The sequence below is a fragment of the Chionomys nivalis genome, chromosome 4, assembly GCF_950005125.1.
Source record: "Chionomys nivalis chromosome 4, mChiNiv1.1, whole genome shotgun sequence".
Lineage (NCBI taxonomy): Eukaryota > Metazoa > Chordata > Mammalia > Rodentia > Cricetidae > Chionomys > Chionomys nivalis.
The window spans coordinates 99,591,532-99,611,249 of NC_080089.1; the positions used below are offsets into that span (position 1 = coordinate 99,591,532).

Here is a 19,718-nt window from a genome sequence, read left to right on the forward strand (position 1 = left end):
AGAAACCCTGTCTCAAAAAACAAAAGCAACAACAACAAAAAGTTACCTAAGTAAACAGGAAGTACAGAGCAAACCTCTTTCAAAACTATAGAAATGACAGAAGCAGCTGACTGCAACATTGTGTCATCTATCTTTGGCCTAGAGGTCTGGATATATGATAGACTTTTCTGTGAAGCAGGAATTTTGAAGGACTTGTCCTACCCTGTCTTGGCAAAGCTCAGCAGTCACTTTATTTTGCATCCTGCACATCTAATTTGGACAGAATACTGTCAGTAGTGAAGGCAAGGGTAGTTTCTTACATAGTGGCTAACTTTGACACAACAAAAGCAAACTCCATATGGAAGTTCTTTGATTCCCATCATCCTTTTTTTGAAGCAAATTAGCACTGCTAGGTGCATGTCTCACTCTCATAAAAAAAACTTAGGTTATTAAAACATCTTAAATGCCATATCTGTAAGTCTCAGAAGTGTTTGAAGACCATTTACTGTCTAAAATATATCCCCGTTTAACCTTGAAAATATAACTAATATGACTACAAGTTTCATTATTATAGATGACTAACTACTAACCTGTATTTTTAAATTATACATTACATTTTAATGAGCTTCATAAGTACAATACCTTAAAACAAGAGTAGAAACATATATACAGCATAACAAAAATAACCTTAAATTTGTATCACTACACAAAAATCCATACCAATGTAAAATATTTGAGATTAATAGTTGCCTTTTAAACAATAATGGCCCCTTTTATCTATCCTTTTAGTTTGCTTTTACATAAATAGCCAAGGGCAAATAGCCAAGACCTTCTTGAAGAACATGAAGAAACATGGGTAGCAAGGTAGCTATAGGTCCTGACAATGGTCTTTGCATCAAGACAGCATTCTTTAGGTTCTACCGCGCAACATAGCTCCTCTCTGCAGAGCCCCGAAATCTGTTCATAGGTGCATCAGGAGACAGGTAGAGAGCAATCCTATCTGTACCATTTGCAAAGCAGAAAGAAGACTGGGTACATTTTCCAAGGTTAATTTCCTGGCTCTGCTAAGGTACTGTGGTTATGTAAGATGTTATTGTGGGGCTGTTGGATGAAGAGACACAGAAACTTCCTGTACTATTTTCTGAAACCTCTATGTTAGTCTAAAATTATTTCAAGCTTTAAAAACTGGACACATTTTGCTGAAAATGGTTTGAAAATTGGGGCAGACAGTGGAATACGAAGCAGTCGTGGGAACACAAGACTCTGCTCTATGCATTGACAGGAACCCTGGGAGCGTAACGAGGAGGAAAGTGCAAGTCATGGCACAGAGTTTGAAATGTGCACTCAAAAGACTCACAGGAAATGGAAGTGCCGAGATGTACGTCTAAACAGACTATACCTGAAAGAAAAGTCATAGTTAGGGGCTTGGGGGTTAAGGAAGGAAGAAAAGGAGGGAAACCCCCCAGGGCATTGGGAATATTAGGAGACAGGTATGTGCTCCTAGTGGTGACAGTTTTTCTGTGTTCCTCACCCCTCAACAAATGGCCCAGAAAGATGCCTTGCAGAAGAAACTCTCTCTAGTGGGGCTGCTATGTCAAGGCTTATCGTGGCTGTTTTTTCTATCACATGGGAAATGCCTGATATCCCAGGACAGAATACCCCTAAGAGACAAAGGGATGAAAACGTGGGAGAGAGACTTGGACTAGATCGGACTCTTCGTGTCTGAGGCTAAGATCCCACAGCATGAAGACCACACTATGTGTACCAAGTACTGCCCAGACTACAAGAGCCAGCCCAGCTTTTGTCATCTGACCTAGAAGGATCGTCATCAGAAGAATGCTGCAATGCATTCTGGTCCATGGTTACCCCAGTTGTACTTGGAGCTAAGCCCCATGAGCTATCTCAGAGGCTTAGAGGTGCCCAGAGGTCCTCCGCTCCATTCCTCCTTCCGAAATGCCCTCCACACCCTACCTGTGTGTGAAGGACCAGATATTCAGAGAGATGGTACAGGATCAAGTGATCAGAGAGGGGTGGTCAGGGCTGAGCTAACCTGGCCCAGAAGACCATGCTTTCTCTCTCACACTTTAACTTGCTGTCTCTTGCCTCAATGATGTCTTCAGGCCAGCATGAGAGGCTATGGGGAGATAGTACCAGTGAGGAGGTGTGGGGCGGAGGATGTGGCCTCCTTGGATGTCTTGATCTCCATTGGCCTTTACTCATCGGCAGAGAGGACTGTGACTGAGGAGTATTTGCAGGGATGCCCACCTCTTGATATGAAGACACAACACTGCCATCTACAAACCTCACCCTGGAGAACTAGGAAATGAAATCAACAGCAACAAATTGCAAAAAATAAAAAACCCACCCCAATATCTCGTGTTTTACGTATGATTGCAATACTGCGTTGGTCAGCATGCATAGCTATCCTGCACGACAATTGGCCTGTGGACAGAGGGTTGGACTGTCCTTGCTTGGTGATCCTGAGATGGCAGCAAACAGTTACAATGACTGGGGGTTCTAGACATTAGTTTGAGCTTCAGCGACTCTTCCCTAAGCTCTGAGTGAGGTCCTTCAGATTCCAGGTGGAGTCTCAGCTGCCGCTTCCATGGCGTTTACTGTGAGGGCTTAACAAGTGGTGAGAGACTGCAGTGAATACTCTCTGGGAAAATTCACAAATTTACTGTAGGCATGGGGCACATTCGCTCCTGGCTCAGTGTGTAGCATACACCACAAATTCCAAATAAGCATTCCCTGAAGGCCAGAGGTCAAGACAAGCAGGCAGCAAGAGAGAAAGGGGGGTGGGGCTTCGTAAGGCCTCTATTAATGGATGTTTTAGACTGGGCTGTCCCTGTGGGTGCATCTAGTCCTAGTGTCTACCCTTTGCTCTCATCCTGTTGTGTGTCCAGAAAGCAGAGATGAATAGGGGGTTGCCCTTGTGTCCTCTTGGAGCTCATTATACAAATAAACATAAATAACAGGGCAAAAGAGTGCAGTTGGACTGGTGGTCTCAGGGTCGAGAAAGGCTGGGCACTGTCCTGGTGTTGGTGGAGCTGGCTTCCACCAAGCCTTCTCTTTCCATGAAGTAGATTAGGATTCAAACCAGTGGGTTTGCCTCAGGCACATCCTGTGAGGGTGTCTTCCCTCCCACGGGCCAGACCTGCTGGGGACACCATAGACCCCTCCCCATGAAGAGTTTGGGCCTAGATGGAAGGGCGAGCTAGAGGTGACCAGGGGCGACAGAGGAGCCCCACCCCGGTCTGCGCCAGGTATTCTCACATCTTCCTACTAGCCCTTCCTACTAGTACCATCCACTGGCCCTTTCCTTCCCGCCGGTCTGACCACTACTCTCCATATCTGTGCCTGAGACGGAGGAAGGGACCCGCATCCAGGTGTCAAAGACCAGAAGCAAATGTCCCCCTGACCACGTCATATCTTTTTTTTTTCTAGGTGGGTGGGGGAAACAGAAGTAGCCGGGCCAAGCAAGCCGCTCCGATGCGGGGGTGGGGTAGGGTGGGGTGGGGGGCGCCTCTCGTAAGCACAAGGCGAGGTGGCTCTCCCAGGCGGGCTGCGGCGGTTGGGAAGGGGGGGTTGGCGCACGCCCCCCAAGCCCCGCAAGCCCACGGGCTTCGCATGACATCAGATGCCGGGGAGCTCTTAGAGCGCAGGCGCGGGCGGAGCAGGCGGGCGGGAGGGGGCGCGTGGCGCTGCTGGGGAGAGCGCTCCTCCGCCCAGCTCGGTCCCTGCGCCCCGCTCCACCCGTGCCTAGCTGCCCGCGTTGAGCCTCGGGCGTCCACAACGCGACTGCCGCCCGTGCAGCCAGCGCCGCCCTCGGCTGCGCCGCACACCCTGCCTCCTCCCTTTCTGCCGTCGCCGCCGTCGGACACGCAGCCGCAGGCCGGGGCCGGGCCGCAGCTGGGGAGTCAGGGGCGCGCGCAGCCAACCCTTCCCCCTCCGGCTCCCGCACCGCTCGCCGCCTCCCCTCGCCCTCCTACTCTCCCCTCCCTGCTCCTTCGCCGCTTCCTCCTCCTCCTCCTCTCCGGGCCCCAGCTGCCAGCACCATGTCCGCAGGGGGAGATTTTGGGAACCCGCTGCGAAAATTCAAGTTGGTGTTCCTGGGGGAGCAGAGCGGTGAGTACTCGGTTTATTCTCTCGGCTCGGAGCCGAGTGCTTTCCCCATGCCGCCCATTCAGTCACCCCACTGGGGACCCTCCCAGCCCCGGCTCACCAAGGCCCTTCCACGCCCGGGCGGAGGAGGAAAGGGATGCAGATGGGGAAATGGGGCCGGCTCGGGTGGGGCCGGGCTGGGGAGGACCCGGGGTAAAGGATGGAGGCGGCTCTGGGGTCAGGGGATGAGGATGAGGGTGGGATCTGGCTAGGGGTCCCCCGTGCAGGTGCGTCCAGGAGGACCGAGGGCGTCGGCTAGCACAGTGGCTCTAGGCGCCGGGCTCGCGGGCTCGCTGACTAGCTCGCACTGCGGCACCGGCTGCGGAGCACTGTGCAGGTGTCTGGGTGCCAGGGAGGGTGTGGGCGAGGGGACAAGAGCCTCTTTTGGGAGAACGAGGTGGGGCTAGGGGCTAGTTGCCCCCACCCCAATAAGGTTGCGCCCGAGAGGTTCCCTGTGGACCCTACCCGGAACCAGGGGGAAGGACAAGTCCAGCCCCGAAGCAGATGGCAGCTCGGGAATGGGGGACACGACACGACACCTGTCCCTTTTCGAAAAGAGTGGGTGCAGGTGGTAGGGGAACAGAGCGCTTAGCTTCTCTGGCTTACATCTGACTGAGAAGGTTCTAGACCCACTGTCCTTCGCTAATGCATTAGCCTCTTTGGGGCTCAGGGGTGTGGACCATGAGAGTGAAGATTCTTTCCATAGCAGGTGACTTGGGGGATGGTACAGAAGCGTCTCCTATCAAGGAGCTTGGCACTGGGCAGAGAAAGGCCTAAGCGACACGCCCTGCCTGGCTTCCCTGCCCCCTCCAGAGAGCATCAGTGGAGCCGGTGGATTCTCCCACCCCCATCTCCCAGCTCACTGCCCTTCTTGGGGGAGGGGAGGTCACCGCGACAGCCAGCCAGAGCCGAAGGAGGGGGAGACTGAGGTTTTCTTTGCTGTCCAGGAGCCTCCCCACCCCAAGTAACTGAAACCCAGGTTGGTCCAAGGTGGGAAGCCCAGATGGAAGAGCAGCGACCCCTCTGATACCTGTAGGAAGGTGTGGCTCCATGAACCTCGGTCCAGGAGCCTCATCACCATCACCAAGGGGTTACAGAGACAAGCTAGGCTCTGAGCATTTCTGCTGGAGGAGAAGGGGATCCCCAGGGGGCGGGATCTCCGGCTCTGGCTCTGTAAACCAGTCCTGTTAGCTGGTTTAGAGTCCAAGAGAAGGAAGGCTGTGGGAGGACCTGGTGGGCTCAGGCACAGTGCAGCTATGACGTGTGCGCGTGGGCTGTGGGGGTCACATGGCCACCTTCTGTCTGTTGATGCTCAGTACCTGACATGGAGGGTTGGGATCAGAATGGAAGACGTGGCTGCCTGTCCTGGAGAACTGGGTTTGGGACATTTCAGATCCATACCAGCCCAGCTAGGTAGTCAGCCGGCGCTGATTTCCAGTCCTTTGTAGATCCCAGTGTCACAGAGGACACCTCCCGTCCCTGCTGTGTGGAAAGGGTTTGGATGCACCTCAGCCCTAGGAGGGAACCTGCAGGTGTACAGCATCCTTGAGGTAGAAGTCTCAACTATATTGTCTTTTGCCTAATTTGAGGCCTCTCAGACACTCAGTTTCTGTCTCAGAAAAATGGGTGGCTTGAAGGAGCCCATATGCCTCATGTTTTCCTCAGTGCCTGCACTATGCTCAAAGAATTTTGTTTATTCCAAGTCTGAACACAGTTCCATAAAGAATCAGATGTGGTGGATTTGAATGAAAACTCTGTTTCCTTAGAAACAGTGCTGATGGGGGAAACCCCTGCTGAGAGTTCTGCCAGTCCCTCCCCCTTTGCAGGTCAGAAGTCACAAAAGTGAGAGTCTACCTTTGCCCCATGCTTCTGTGGGAAGGGAGCACCAGGGAATAGGGAGGGTTTGCCTGGAGACCCGTCGTGAATTGTGAGCACTTTAGGATCAGGAATCCACATTTTCACTAGCCTGTCACGGGGAAATAAGATGACCTTCAATGGGGGAAGCCACATCCGGAACCTCTTAGAAAGGATATAGGGGCTCATGGATAGTTTGAGTGACCTAGAAGGAATGCTGGACTAGTTAGCTGGGGGTAGAGTTCATGGGCCCTTGGAACATGGTCCATCAGTGAGATTAATTGCTAGCCACCTTGATGCCTTCTGGCAGACAGCCCAAGCTCCTGAATAGTTCCTTCCGCTTAGCTGTGTCATTAGTGAGTTGTTTACCTCAGCTTTACAGAGCCTTTGGTGTCTGTGAGTTGCAGAGGTTATGTATATCCCCAAGCCCAGCAGTGTAGCCTTACCTATGCATGCTTTTGCATGCTAACATCCTTTGCAGCCTGTGCTGTGGAGGGAGGCTCCTGAGGTCTGATCCAAATGCTACCCTAGGACTCCCTTCTTCTGTGATCTTGCAGGCCCCTTGCCTTCTATACCAGGGCACTTGAGCCCACTGAACTCTGAAGCATAGGCTTGCCTATCTGAGCTGGGTCTGCTGGTGATGGGGGAAGGAGGACACTCCTGATCTCTACTCCTGGCAATATGGTGGTATGCTCTAGACTGCTGGGCAGAGATATCTGGACTCCAAAGAGGAGGGTCAGCCTTGGAGCAGGGTAAGGAAGAAGATACCCTGGGGTAGATAATCGCAGGTAGGCATGATGCCTTCAAAGGTACCAAGGAACTGGCTCAAATGGGAAACCTTTGAGTGCCCCGTCTCTGGAACACACCTCCAGCCTGGAAGAGAGCGTGAAAGCAGAGTGAATGTTATCACTTGATCTATGGACTATAGTCTGGCTGACAGTGCCAGCCCCACCCGGGGTAGGATCCTCAGTGGACGCTAGGGGACCTAGGGCAAGGTATTTCTTTGCAGCAGGGAAGCCATCCAGTCCCGTTTGTGCTCAGGGAGCTGTCCGGGTCTTCCTGACTAATCCTAACATGGATGACAATGGTGGGGAACACAGGAGGGTGACACACACCAGGCTGGTCCACGACCCTTGATAGCATCCAGAAAAGACAGACAGGCACAGATGTCTGAAGGGGAAGTGGACCTGAAGGGTTTCTGTCTTCCTCCCAAGTTATCAGAGCCTTCAAGGGCATCTGAGCCTTGCCAGACACATCTTGGTGTGTGTGGTGAGGAAAGGGGGAAGAAAGAGTAGACGTACATGAGGCAAGCTGTCTACTGTCCCAGGCTGAGGTCAATAGGCCAGCCTGTGCATCCATAGGCCTGAGTGCAGGGACAGGAAGAGACTTCAGAGAAGCTCCCTTGCTCCCCTTCCTCTAGCCTGCTCGCCAGAAAGAATAGGTGGAGGCATGGGATGTCAAGAGCGACCCTAAGGGATCTGGCTTGCTGGCGCCCAGTAGAGACTGACCCCCACTTCCTCTAGTTAAGGGTTAAGGACAGGCTGCCCACAGGCTCAGCCCTGTTCCCCGAAGCCTCCCTGCCCACCAGCACACAACTGCCCTTCACTAGCTTGGTGATGTGCCTGCTGCTGCCCTTCCAGAAGCTTTCTCCTCCTTCCAATTCCCAGGCCTGCCTTGCCACAAATGGGCACAACTTGGATTTTTTTTTTAAAAAACAAGCACTTAAAAAAAAAAAAAAAACCAAAAAAAAAAAAAAACCCAGTTGGTCATGTGCTATCCCATGACCCTCTTCTGTTGTTTCAGTTAGCTAAGGATTTTAGGATGCTCTCATTAACCCTTTGGGGTACCCAAATGATGGGAGGCCAGAGCACTTCTAAAGGATTGTGTCTTAGTCATCTCCTGCCCTCCCCGCCCCATCTGTGGGCTGTGTGTGCTCACCAAATATCTTGATTTGAAGATGACGACATCCCTGATGTGTGAGATTTGATGACGGCCTGTCGGCAGATTAACAGTGAAGGACTCGAGGCAGCTTCACGCAGCTTCCCTTCATCCTGGCACTTGCCGCCTTCTCGTGCCAGAACTTCTTACCAGGGACACTTGGCAGGTTTTTTTTTTCTTCAGGGAACTTCATCATTGTACCATGGTCATGCACAGTCCCCTGAGATTCTCAAGGATTTCCAGCTCCTTTTATATCTCTGAAGAAACGCGGAGGAGCTCCCATCTTCTCAGGGTCAGGAAGGGCATGTCAGACCAGAGCAGTTTTCTTGGGGACCTGGACTAAACCACCAAGCTCTTCTGTGCCTCAGTTGCTCATCTTAATTTTTTTTTCTCTTAATTTTCTCTGTCCCTACCCCCTCCCTTGAATGATAATACACGAGAGAGAAACTTGGATGTTGGGTACAGACTTAGAACTCTTGATTTCTGTTTGTTTCGAGAGGTGTGTAGGAGAGACTCACATAGACACGGAGAAGAGTGTACCAGTGTGCTTTCTGGTACTGCACTGAAACACCCGAGTCAGGCTAGCTTTGTAAGGAGAGCAGGTGCCTCTAACTGACACCGAAGAGTCAAGGACAGGGTGCTGGCAAGTGGCTCGGTTCTAGTGAGGCTGTCATAACAGATGACATCGCAGTGTTGGGAGTGATTATGAGAGCATGAGGTCACATTACCACAGGACGGTAGATGGCTTCCAGTCCTTTCCCAGTCAAGCTCCAGTGCACCAGAAACCTCCTAAAAGGTTTCTTGTCTTTTTATTTGTGTGGACGATTGAGTGGGAATGGGGGTGGGGGGATAAGATGGTGGCCAAGGGTCTTATATAGTCCTCACTGGCTTTGAACTCCCCGTGTAGCTGAGGATCACCTTGAGCCCTCCAACCTCCACCTTTTGAGTTCCAGGGATTGAATCCAGGGACATGTGCCTGCTAGACTAAGCACTCTATCATCTGAGCTAAATCCCCTGGTCCCATCTCTTAAAAGACCCACTACTACCCGAGGGACAAACCACATCCGGACTGGAGACTTGAAGACTATAGGCAGCACAAGAGAAACATGGCATCAATAGTGCCAAAGACAGATACAAGAGGATTTGCCAGTAGAGAGAAAATAAAGTGTGCTGGCTGTGCCCTGTAGTGATGACCAGCTTTTGAATAATGACGTTGTCACTATCTATAGTCCTTAAATAGTTATAAATCCTTTTAAAATGTAACAAAATAACTTCCTGTCCTTTTCTTCTACAATTAAACCCCTAAAGTCAGTCTATGTTGCCCTGATACTGCAGACAGTCCTTGGCAGACCCAGGAGAGGTGTATGTTGCATCCAGCCTGCCCTCGCCACCCAACCCCATTTGGTGTCTTTCACTGTTGCTGGACATACAGGGCTGCCTGGTCTTAATATAAACAATGAAATTGTTGGGCAGAACCATGGAGCCAAGTGAAAGGTTAGGTAGAACAGTAAAAGCCATGAATGGGGTTGGACTACTATCCTGAGCATGTGTGCGTGTGTGTGTGTGTGTGTCTGTCTGTCTGTCTGTATCTGTCTGTGATCCTTTATTGTGTCTCACTGTGCAGAAGGGAAGATGGAGGAACTCTTGGTGGAGGTTGCCAAGGAGAAGTACCAGACACGCCCTGAGATGGGCAGCTCTTTTGTTCCAGCCAGAAATACAGGCTGCTGGGAAACGGGGCTCCAGGCAGGGCCTGGGGACTTAAAGTCCCAAGGGGACTGGGAATGACAGGCAGTCTTTTGTTTCTAGAACCAGGGAAAGGATGGATGCCGGTTCACTTCTCAGGACTCCTGAGGAGGTCTATCTTATATGCCAGAGCTTCGAAAGTCAAATTTTCTTCCTTATTTCTCTAACTTTTGCTTGAAACTAAGAGGGATCATTACAAAAAAGTAAAATTTTTGGTGCCACGAGTATTTTTTTATCACTTTAATAAAGTAGTTTATATTTATCTTGTGTTCTTGGTAACAAGACCAGTGGGAGCCTAGGTAACAGGGCTACGTGCCTTGGCCTGGCACTGTCTCCAGGGGGTGACGCACCCAAGGGACAGACCTGGGTCCTGAAGGATACAGATGATAGTGTAGCCCTGAGGGTAGAATTGCTTCTTTAAAGTGGTCTCCAAGAGGACTGGAAAGATGGCTCAGCCATGAAAGGCTAGGTTCACAACCAAAACTAAAGTGTTCTTTAAGAAATACATAGAGAGGCTGGTTGTTGGTGTCCTTCCCTGCTAACCTCAGGTGGCTCCAGGTACCTCAGGTCTGGTGCCCCAGGATCCCCAGGAGCACTTTGTACTTTTCCGGTCACCCATGACAAACATGCAGTGATAATCATTTTGTGGCTCATGAGGCAGCGGCTTGGCTTCTGCCTTCTATTCGTGTAGCAAATTTAGAATTTGGAGCTGGAGCTGGAGAGGTAGCTTAATCAAGGGAGTGCCTTACAAACATGAAGAACTTTTTTGGTTCCCCAAAACTCATATTAAATGCAGGGTGTGTTCAGCTGGTGGTGGCACATGCCTTTAACCCCAGCACCCGGGGGAAAAACAAAACTAACAAAACACACAAAAAAGTGAGTTGTGGCAATAAATATTTTTAATCTCAGCACTGGGAAGGCAGAGGCAGGTATATCCCTGTGGCTCACTAGCTAACCAACATAGTCTACTAGCTAAGTCCCAGGCCAATGAGAGACTCTTTCTCAAAAAGGGGGGGGGTTATGTCTGAGGAATGACAGGTTGGCCTCTGACCTACATACACACCACACACACACACACACAAACTCACACACTCTCATACACCCCACCCAAGCATTTAGACCAGGTCATGGTCAAAGTCAGGCATAGGGCCAGGAGCAGGGACAAAAGAACACTGAGGACTTAGGAGCATGAAGTCTGCCATAAATGACTCAGAACACCTGTGCCAAACACATTGCTGAAGAGGAAACCGGTACATCCCTGTGTAGAGAAGGCCGTGAAGGGTGTCGGATGTCGGAGCTTAGCACAGGAAGGACAGGCCTTTAGGGAGGAGGCAGGGTCTCTATGAAGGAGGCTGGTGACTCAGGCATTGTGTTGTAGCAGGCACTGTGTCTCCCCACACAGTGAATTGCTTACTTGGGATGCCTTGAAGAGGACCAGTAGAGAATCAGCCTTCAGCCTACTTCTACTGGGGACATCCTGCCCAAGGTCTAGCTGGGAACCAATTACCAACAAGGGACGAACCCATTCAAACAAAGTGTCAGCTTGTCAAACCACCTGCTGTGTGGACTGCATGCCTGGGTCTACGGTGTCTTGGAGACTCAGATGTTATTTGTCCCCAGCTCCACTCTGGCTCCTAAGACTCCTGGGTAGGGTGGCTTCTTGGGCCAGTGGAGCTCAGACTCTTCCTTCTGTAATGTGTGCTGGCACCAAGCATGATGCCAGGAATACAATGTCACTTCGGCCTGGAGATGAGCACGGTGCTGGCATGAGGGGCTGTGGGGTGGCGGTGCTGGTTAGGATCAGGGGTGGCCAGCTCCGCTCTGGCTCCTCTCTCCTGGTGTGTTTGGTCCATCCTCTACTTCCTGTCACCAGAAGGCATTTCTTCCACATATGGATGACCTAAGATGAAGGTAGCCAGGAAGGTGACAGCTCTCAGGCACCCAGAACCCAGGAAAGAGCCAGAACCAAGGCAGTGTTGGTGACCCTATCTAAGCTCCTGCTCCAACCATCACTATGTCAGACCTCCCGAGTCCTGGGCTTCTGCCCTCACTGTCTGGATGGTGTTTGGGGTGCAGTAGGACCACGCATGCTCCTTTTCCTTAGTTCATGACCTTGCTGGAATTTCACAAAGATCAAATGTGTAAGTACACCGCACACGGTTAAAGCCCAAGTGCCAGCTGGCTTTGTCAGTAAAATCGTGACGGAAGCCTCCCCTCCCCTCCTCACCAAGCAGCTGTTAGGGAAGGCGCATAGGTGCACGGAGCATTTCTGCAGGTACGCTGCAGCCCATAGCCTCAGCGTGGCATGGTGGCTCTTCCATTTGACAACGGAAGAAAAGGAGGTGTCCATGGACCCAGTAAAGCCCAGAGGCAGCCTCTACTCAGCAAGGAGGAGACCTGGGCCTCTGGCTTAATGTTTGCCCCTGCTCATCCCTCCTCAGTGGCAGGAAGTGGCAGCAACTCACCAGCCTACCCCTTCAAGGTCCACCAAAGCCCTTCATGGGAAGAGCATTTCATCTTCCCCGACGAACAGGGGCAGAAGCTGTGTTTGATATGACTTGGGGCCTGTGGAGTGTTCAGAGCGGCACTTAGCCTGAGGTAAGTGGGAAGACACCCCAGCCATTGTAAATAGGAAGCACTGTATACAGAAGCAAGGCTGTGGCCCTGGTCTGCTTGAGGGAGCCATCGGAAGTTCTCAGAGGTTTTAGGACGAGCGGGAAAGCACCTGCAGGCATGGAGATGCAGGGGTCAAAGGGCTCCACTCTGCCAAGACAGTGGAAGACTTGGGGCTTCTGGAGAATGGGGCATGGTTCAGGGCTGCAGGCACCCTGGTAGCCTGCAGGCATGGGAGAGTAGCAGGTGTAGGGCTTGAGCCTACTTATGTCAGGGCCAGACCTAAGGGACCTCCCTTGCCTTCCCACGCCGATATCTGAGCCTGTCTTGTAGAGAGCAGGGACCCATGGAGGCTTGGACAGAGGAGGCCCATGCTCATGGATTAGGGGACGAAGGTCCCATTTGAAGGTCCAAGTGACTGAACTTGGTCCGGGTCCGACAAAGGACGTTCAGAGCATAGAGTGGGCTTCCGGGGGTCTAAGTTCAATCCTCTGCCTCGTCTGGCCTGCCTAGTTGGGTGGGTATGTTCTCTCAGTTTGATCTTCAAAGAAAAGCCTCGGGACAATGAGAGGAATAGGGGAGGACTCACAGCCTTGTCTCACACTGCCCTCAGATGTCCCAGAAATAGCCACTCTGAACTCCCCTGTCTGCCTAGCCTCCACAGTAGGCGGGGGCTCCTGGCTACTTCGACCTTGGGGGCAGGGGTGATCTAGGTTGTGGTAGGCCTTCCAGACTTCCCTCTGCCAGTTCTCAGGCAGATGCAGCATGCAGTGAGCAGCAGGTATTGGCTCTCTGAGCAGCCTCCTGCCAGTCCTCCCTTACTCGCCCCCACTTCCTCCTCTGCTGTTGTCTCCCCTTAAAGATGAGGAGATTTGAGAGCACCACACAGCAGAAGAGAAAGTGCTCATCCCTGCCTTGGAGACCAAAACCTAATCTTTTTTTAAAAAAAAATATTTATTTATTTATTATGTATACAATATTCTGTCTGCATGTATGCCTGCAGGCACCAGACCCCATTATAGATGGTTGTGAGCCACCATGTTGTTGCTGGTAATTGAACTCAGGACCTTTGGAAGAGCAGGCAATGCTCTTAACCTCTGAGCCATCTCTCCAGCCCCTCAAAACCTAATCTTAAACTGACTGCTCCAAAAGCCAGGGTTGAGAGCCAGGAGCCTGGGCGGAGGTAGAGAACCACCACTCTTGAACCCACCCCTAGCTGGGAAGGAGCGGCCTGTTGGGATCAACCTTGATGACCCATGACCTTTGCTCCCTGCCCTTCCTGTCTTGGCAGTCTTCCACGGCAGTGGAACACCACCTGGTATAGCTTTGGCAGAATGGATGTAGCCCTGATTGCTTCATCTGCATTGACAACCCCTTGAACAGTACCGTATCTATCATCTCTGAGGTCAGGGTGGGGGACGACTCGGCTCTGTGTTGGAGCTCAGCAGAGGACAGAGGCACCACTTTGACTTGTTCAGCCTCTTCGGGGTCTCTGTGTCCCCATTTCTAGGACAGGCAAGGGTGGGAGCTAGAGACCCAGCCCCAGTTCAGGAATAGATTGCTGTAACTGTGACCTGTGCACCACAGCCATGTCCTGAGGGATGGGCAGATAAACTTCTGGCTAACTCTAAGAGAGGGAGAGAAACACCACCCCCCCCCCCCGACCTTGTGATGAGCAGGGAGTGGGACACAGGGCAGAGCAATGGAGGCCTTTGGAACCCCACCCCTCTCTCTCATGAGTATGGTGAGCAGACCAGGAGGGAGCCACAGGTGTAGGCAGAGGGGAAGACAGAGACCAAGGAGTCAGGGAAGGTGTGCTTACTGCCTCCAGCACAGGCCTGCTCAACACCCTAGGACTTAAAGGGCTCGCTGGCTTCCCTGGGGCTTCCAGAGCCAGGATGCTTGACTGCTCATGGTAGTGGTACTATCCATCCCAGGGTTCTGAGCAAGTCCAGTCAAAGGCTGGCGGTTCTGTCAGACTGCTGCTGGTTCTTGGGCATAAGATATTGTGACCGTGAAGGCCAAGAAGAGGACTGTAGCCCTGCGGGGCAGTCAAGAAAAGGAAGATTCCGAGTGGTGCTTGCTGGAGGACCTCCATCAACAAGTCCCAGCATCCCAGTGCTTCCCGTGGGGAGCTGAAGGGAGGGGCACTGAGTTCCACCTCTTCCTCCCCCAAGGATTTTTTGCTGCTGCTGTGACCCTGACGATGACATTTACCTGGTCCCTGTAATAAAGTCACACCTTGGGACTGAGCTCTCGGCTGACTTCTGCTGCTTCTGTAGAGAACACTCCCCAAGAAGGGCTTCATTTCAGGGAAAAAACACTCCCAAATTATTTTTAAGTTCTTAGCACATCCTACATGCACCCCTAGGGTCTGTGTGTTCTTGATTCTGATTCATTGGGTTTCCTCCCGCTTCCCCACACCCCACCATAGTACTGCAGGCCACTGCCCGGATCACATGGAGCAGGAGGCCTCACTAGGAAGGCACATGGCCGGCCTCCAGTCCTGGTCTTTCCTACCCACATCAGAGAATGGCAGAGCCCCACATGTGGGGCCAGAAAACTCAGCTCTTCTGCAGCTCTGGGAACAGAAGGGCTGCTGGAGCTGGCATCGTTGGTGTCTGCTGTTTGGAGGCCCCAGCTATGGTGTGGGCGAACTGGGCAGAGGTGTGGACCAGTAGGCACCACAGAGCAGCCCTGCCTTCTGCCTTCATCCCAGCAGACTGGGAGGAATGTTTGAAGGATAGGAGACCTGTGGCCGGGGTCTTAGGGGAGGAGTCAGCCCAGTTCACAGCCATAGGAGGGAGAAGGGAAAGGCAGTCCCCCCCCCCCCCCCCGTGAGCTTGTCAACAGTGAGTCCCATTTCTCAAATATCCTTCCCCTGAGCGCAGATGAACTTGGTGATGTGCTGCTAGCCCATACAGTACGGCAGAGGTGGCAAGAGGTCCCTCATTAAATTGAGTCACATTATTGAGAAAGGTAACAGGGTAGTTTGTCCTTTGATTATTTTTCGATTAATTAAAACTTATTCTTTAAAAACGTCATACATGTATGCAGTGTGCTTTGATGATAAGCATCCCTTATGTTCCTACTCATGTCCCCCAGGGGACCACACCAGGTGTCTTTCTCCACTTCTCTCCACCATATATTTTGAGACAGGGTCTCTCAATGAACCTGGAGTCATTGGTCAGTTAGATTCCCTGTTCAGTGAGCCCTGGTAATTCTCCTGCCTCTACCTCCTGTGCTAAAATTTGTAGGCATGTACTGCCTGAAAAAAAATAGCCCTGGCTTTTCACAGGGGTGTTGAGGATCCGCCTGAAGTCCTTTGCTCACTGAGCCATTTCCCCAGCCCCCTCAACTGTTTTATTAGAAAACTATTCCTCCAGGCCTCAAATAAGCTGCCTTACTGTGTATGCGTGTGTGTAGAGAGGGACTTTGTGGCTGGGCACTGTGGCTGGCCTCTAAGAAGAAAGTGCAGCCACCAACCAGCAAGAGAATGAGGCTTTAATTCAGTCCACAACCATGAAAATCCAAAGTCTTGTCTTCTACTTCATAAGCTTGGAGGAGGATTCTAACTTCAGAAAATAAGTACAGCCTAGCAGACACCTTGTTTGTGACCTTGTGATGGTACACAGCAGCAGATAGCTTACACAGAGGAGAGAAGGTGGTGGGGGTCCCTTTATCAGAGAAGTGGAGTTCTCAAGAGGAATCCATGACCTGCCCTGGGCTAAGCAGCTGCCCGGGCCCCATTATGAAGCCCCGATGCATCATCTGTTTATGTTCTTCATGTGGTCCCAAATAAACCTCCGTCACATGCAGGGCTAGAACGTCCGGCAGGCCCTTCTTGCCATGCCCTTGTGTTCTGAGGCTGCCCTGATCGGTGGCCCTCCCAGGAGCCAGGCCTCCATGCTTTGTTGTCCTCTAAGCTCTCTGTTGACCCTTGGCACTTCCTCTTGTATGGAGCCTTCCTGGCCTGGTGGCACATTGGGGACCTTGTGGGATCATATCAGCGGCAAGGACAAGGAGTAAGAGCAGCTTCTGAGGGTGACCTTTTAGTGGTGCACTGGAAGAGACTGTGCCTGGCTGTGGCTCTGGTGCTGAGTCCTGTTAGACAGGTGACCCCTCTTCTCTGGCTTCACAACTCTTAGATGTGTGAAAGGTAGCATGGTGCCAGCTGGCAAACCGGGGTGCTCTCAGTCTCCATGGTAACGGAGGCTGCTTCCGGTGCTACCTCTCTGGGTCCCAGCTTCTCTTCCTGTCCTCTGTAGATCCTCATATAGCTTCTCACCTTACTGCTGGCCAGGAGAAACATAGATTCTGAGCCATCAGCTCCAGAGTCCTCTGTGACTTCCAACATTATGGGGCTGCTTTTGAGACTGGCTCCTTAGAGATCTAGAGCATGCATTGTGGGGGCGAGAATCTGAACATTGCCCCCGTTCCCCTGCTTCTTCATCTAGGCTGGTGCCTGACCAGCAACCGTCTGTGTTCTACAAACGTTGGAGGCACAGTGATCCTTCCTGTGTTCCAGATGGCTTGTGTTCACACAGGCCCAGGGGCCTGAGGTTTACAGTGCATTTTCTGCTTAGAGACAGCAGCCCTCATGGTACTTCAGCAAGAGATCTGCTGCTATGCAGGGGTCAATACATACGTCTTGGGAACAGGAGGATGAATGAGAGGCCTGTTTGAGGGGAGCTGACCTCTGTCCATCTTCTCCTGAGCCAGAAGTAAGGTGAGAAGCTGTGTGGGCATCTGTGGAGGACAGAAAGAGGAGCGGAGGCCGACAAAGACAGCACCAGGACCAGCCCCTGTTCTCACGGAGACTGAGAACATCCTAACTTGCCAGCCCAAGAGTTCCTCTGAGAAGGGCATGGACTTCTGGGAAGATGGCTGCCAGCATCTGTCATCTGCAGGCCTCTTCTGCACTCCTGAGCGAGCTTGGTCCCATTGTCATGCCAACGCTTTGACCTGGTCTTTGGAACTATAGGTTATTACAAATCTCTGACAACTCGAAGCACAGCCATGCCCTGCAGCATTCTGTCCGCCATCTTGCCACCTCACCTTCCTTCTATTCCCGAGGAATTAGAGGCTTTTAACATCCACACCTCCAGCCTTGGCAAGAAAAGGATGAGCATGCCCAGTACTTTATCAAACTCATGGCTGGCCAAATCAAGACATCCTGTTAGATAAGCTTCCAGATTGCATTAGCAGAAATCTTTTTAAGGGATGGGGTGGGGGTATGGGAATGGAGCATGCACATCTCCCTTCTCTACAGCATGCTTGTGATCATGGTGGACCAGTTCTGCAGCTTCTGAGATGCATGGACACAGTTGGTCTGTAATGTCTGGCTGGAGCCGGGCTGAGCTTCAGAGCAGCTGACTTAGCTCAGTGTGACTTTCCTAGGAAGCTAAGGGTTGCTGTGTGTGCTGTGTATGGGTACCTGCCAGTGCCATGTGTGTGACATCCAGGAGTCTTTACTTGGCCCTGCATGGACGGCACCATTCCTTTCTGAGATTGCTATGAGTGTTTGATGTCACCCTGCGAGGCAGAAAGAATTGGGACTTGGGTAGGCTGGCTGGGGTTAGAGTAGTTCTGCAGCCTACAGTGGGGTGCCAAGATCTCGGGAGGATCCCAGAACCCCTGAAGGTGACCTTCTTGACCATCAGTCCTAACAGCAAGAAGCCCAGGGAAACTGAGGCATTTCCACGCAGACCTCTTGTATTGGCCATGTATGTACACACACCTGTGTACATATGTACAACATGCGTCTCAAATGTGCACACAGCAGTGGGAACCCTGTAATAAGAAAAGCTCACTGCAGCCTCTGACACAGCTCAGTCCTGTTCCTCCATGAGGCTTGAATAGATGTACAGTAATATTCCAGTTTCTTAGGGAAATCTCACTAGGGGCAGGAGAGATGTTCAGCTGTTAAGAGACTGCGTGACCCAAGTTTGGCTCCCAGCACCCACATTGGGTGACTTATGACCACTTGTAACTCCAGCTGCAGGGGTTCTGATACCCCCTCGCACACATATGAACACGTACTTAAAAATTAAACCTTAAAATAAAACATACTCACCAACACATTTGTTTAATCAGAATACACCATTTCCTGATTATGGTGGCTATCTCAGAGACGTGTATATACTGTAACTAAAATATCATTTTTCCTTTTAACTGTCTTTTATTTTGTCATACTTTTAGGTTCATAAAAAGTTAGAATAAATAATATAAAGACTTCCCCTTTGCCTTTAACCCAGGACCCCACTTTCTGAATCTTAAGTAGTAAAAGTATAGAATTCTTTTTGGTTTTTCGAGACAGGTTTCTCTGTAGCTTTGGAGCCTGTCCTATAACTAGCTCTTGTAGACCAGGCTGGCCCCGAACTCTGCCTCACTACTGGAGTGCTGGGATTAAAGGCGTGCGCCACCACTGCCCCGCAAGTAGTAGTGTTCTTCAGACTTTGGTCATATAGATCGTATGTATGAGGAAGCTAAACCCCAGAGAGGGTAGTAACTAGTATAAGGTCACACAGCAAGTCAGAGGCAGAACCAAGCTTATAAAACCCAGGCGTGGTGACCCTCAAAGCAGCTGTGCTGATGACAAGACAGAGTGACTCTGTAGCCGCCTCTCCTTCTGCCCCTCAGTTCTCCCGTACAGTAGATCTGCCAGCAGTGAATTGTCTTGGCATTTGTCTGTCTTTATCTCACTTTCATTTTTGAAATTTTTTTTTTTTCTGAAATAGTAGAATCTGGGGTGGATACTATTTCAAAGAGGCTACTTCCTCGGCATGTCCTCAAAACTGGAGTCCTAGGCCAGAGGCCCAGTCGTGAAGGTCCCAACATATCAGGTCCCCATCACCTGCTCCAAAGAAAGCAAGGAATAAGGGTAAAAAGACAGAGAAGGATTTTGATGAACCGGCTATGCTGGGAAACAAACTCCATTAAGTGTTTTCAGGTGGTCCATCTTCTGGGAACTGACTCAAGATTTAGACAGAAGAGTGACGGGGGTAAAAAGGTTTGCCTAAGTAAGCAGTCTTGGTTAAACTGGCCAGTTCCAGGTCAGCTAGGTAGTTGAAGTCCTTGCTTGAGGGGTCAAGCCAGTCCCCGTAAGACATTTACTTCTGTTCGGGGAGCAGGGGAGGGAGGGGGGGATGGAGTGAGACAGACAGGGATGGAAGACACCACGATGGGACAATACACTCAAGGTGGGCATTCTGTCCGTGGGGAGCCGCTGCTGTTGATATCCAGGTGATGGCAAAGCAATGAGTAACCATTCCCTGGTACATTGTGTTTCATTTTGTTGGGAGCCGGGAGGTGTCTCAGATAGTAACGTCTAACAGGAAGAAGCTTTTATCTGCATACTTTCCCACTTGAAGAGGAATGAAGTAAACTGAGTATCACAGTTTTGCACAGACTTTCCTTGAATGAGT

At 51.2% G+C, this 19,718-nt stretch overlaps 1 protein-coding gene across 1 annotated transcript in view; it reads left to right on the top strand.

Annotated features, from left to right (window-relative positions):
- Positions 1-3,631: 3,631 nt before the first annotated feature.
- Positions 3,632-19,718, top strand: part of Rab6b (RAB6B, member RAS oncogene family) — a 60,417-nt gene continuing 44,330 nt past the window's right edge. Inside the window, exon 1 of the mRNA XM_057767915.1 lies at positions 3,632-4,107. Within this exon, the coding sequence (XP_057623898.1) occupies positions 4,038-4,107 (70 nt within the window). The 5' untranslated portion in view covers positions 3,632-4,037. The remainder of the gene's footprint in view (positions 4,108-19,718) is intronic.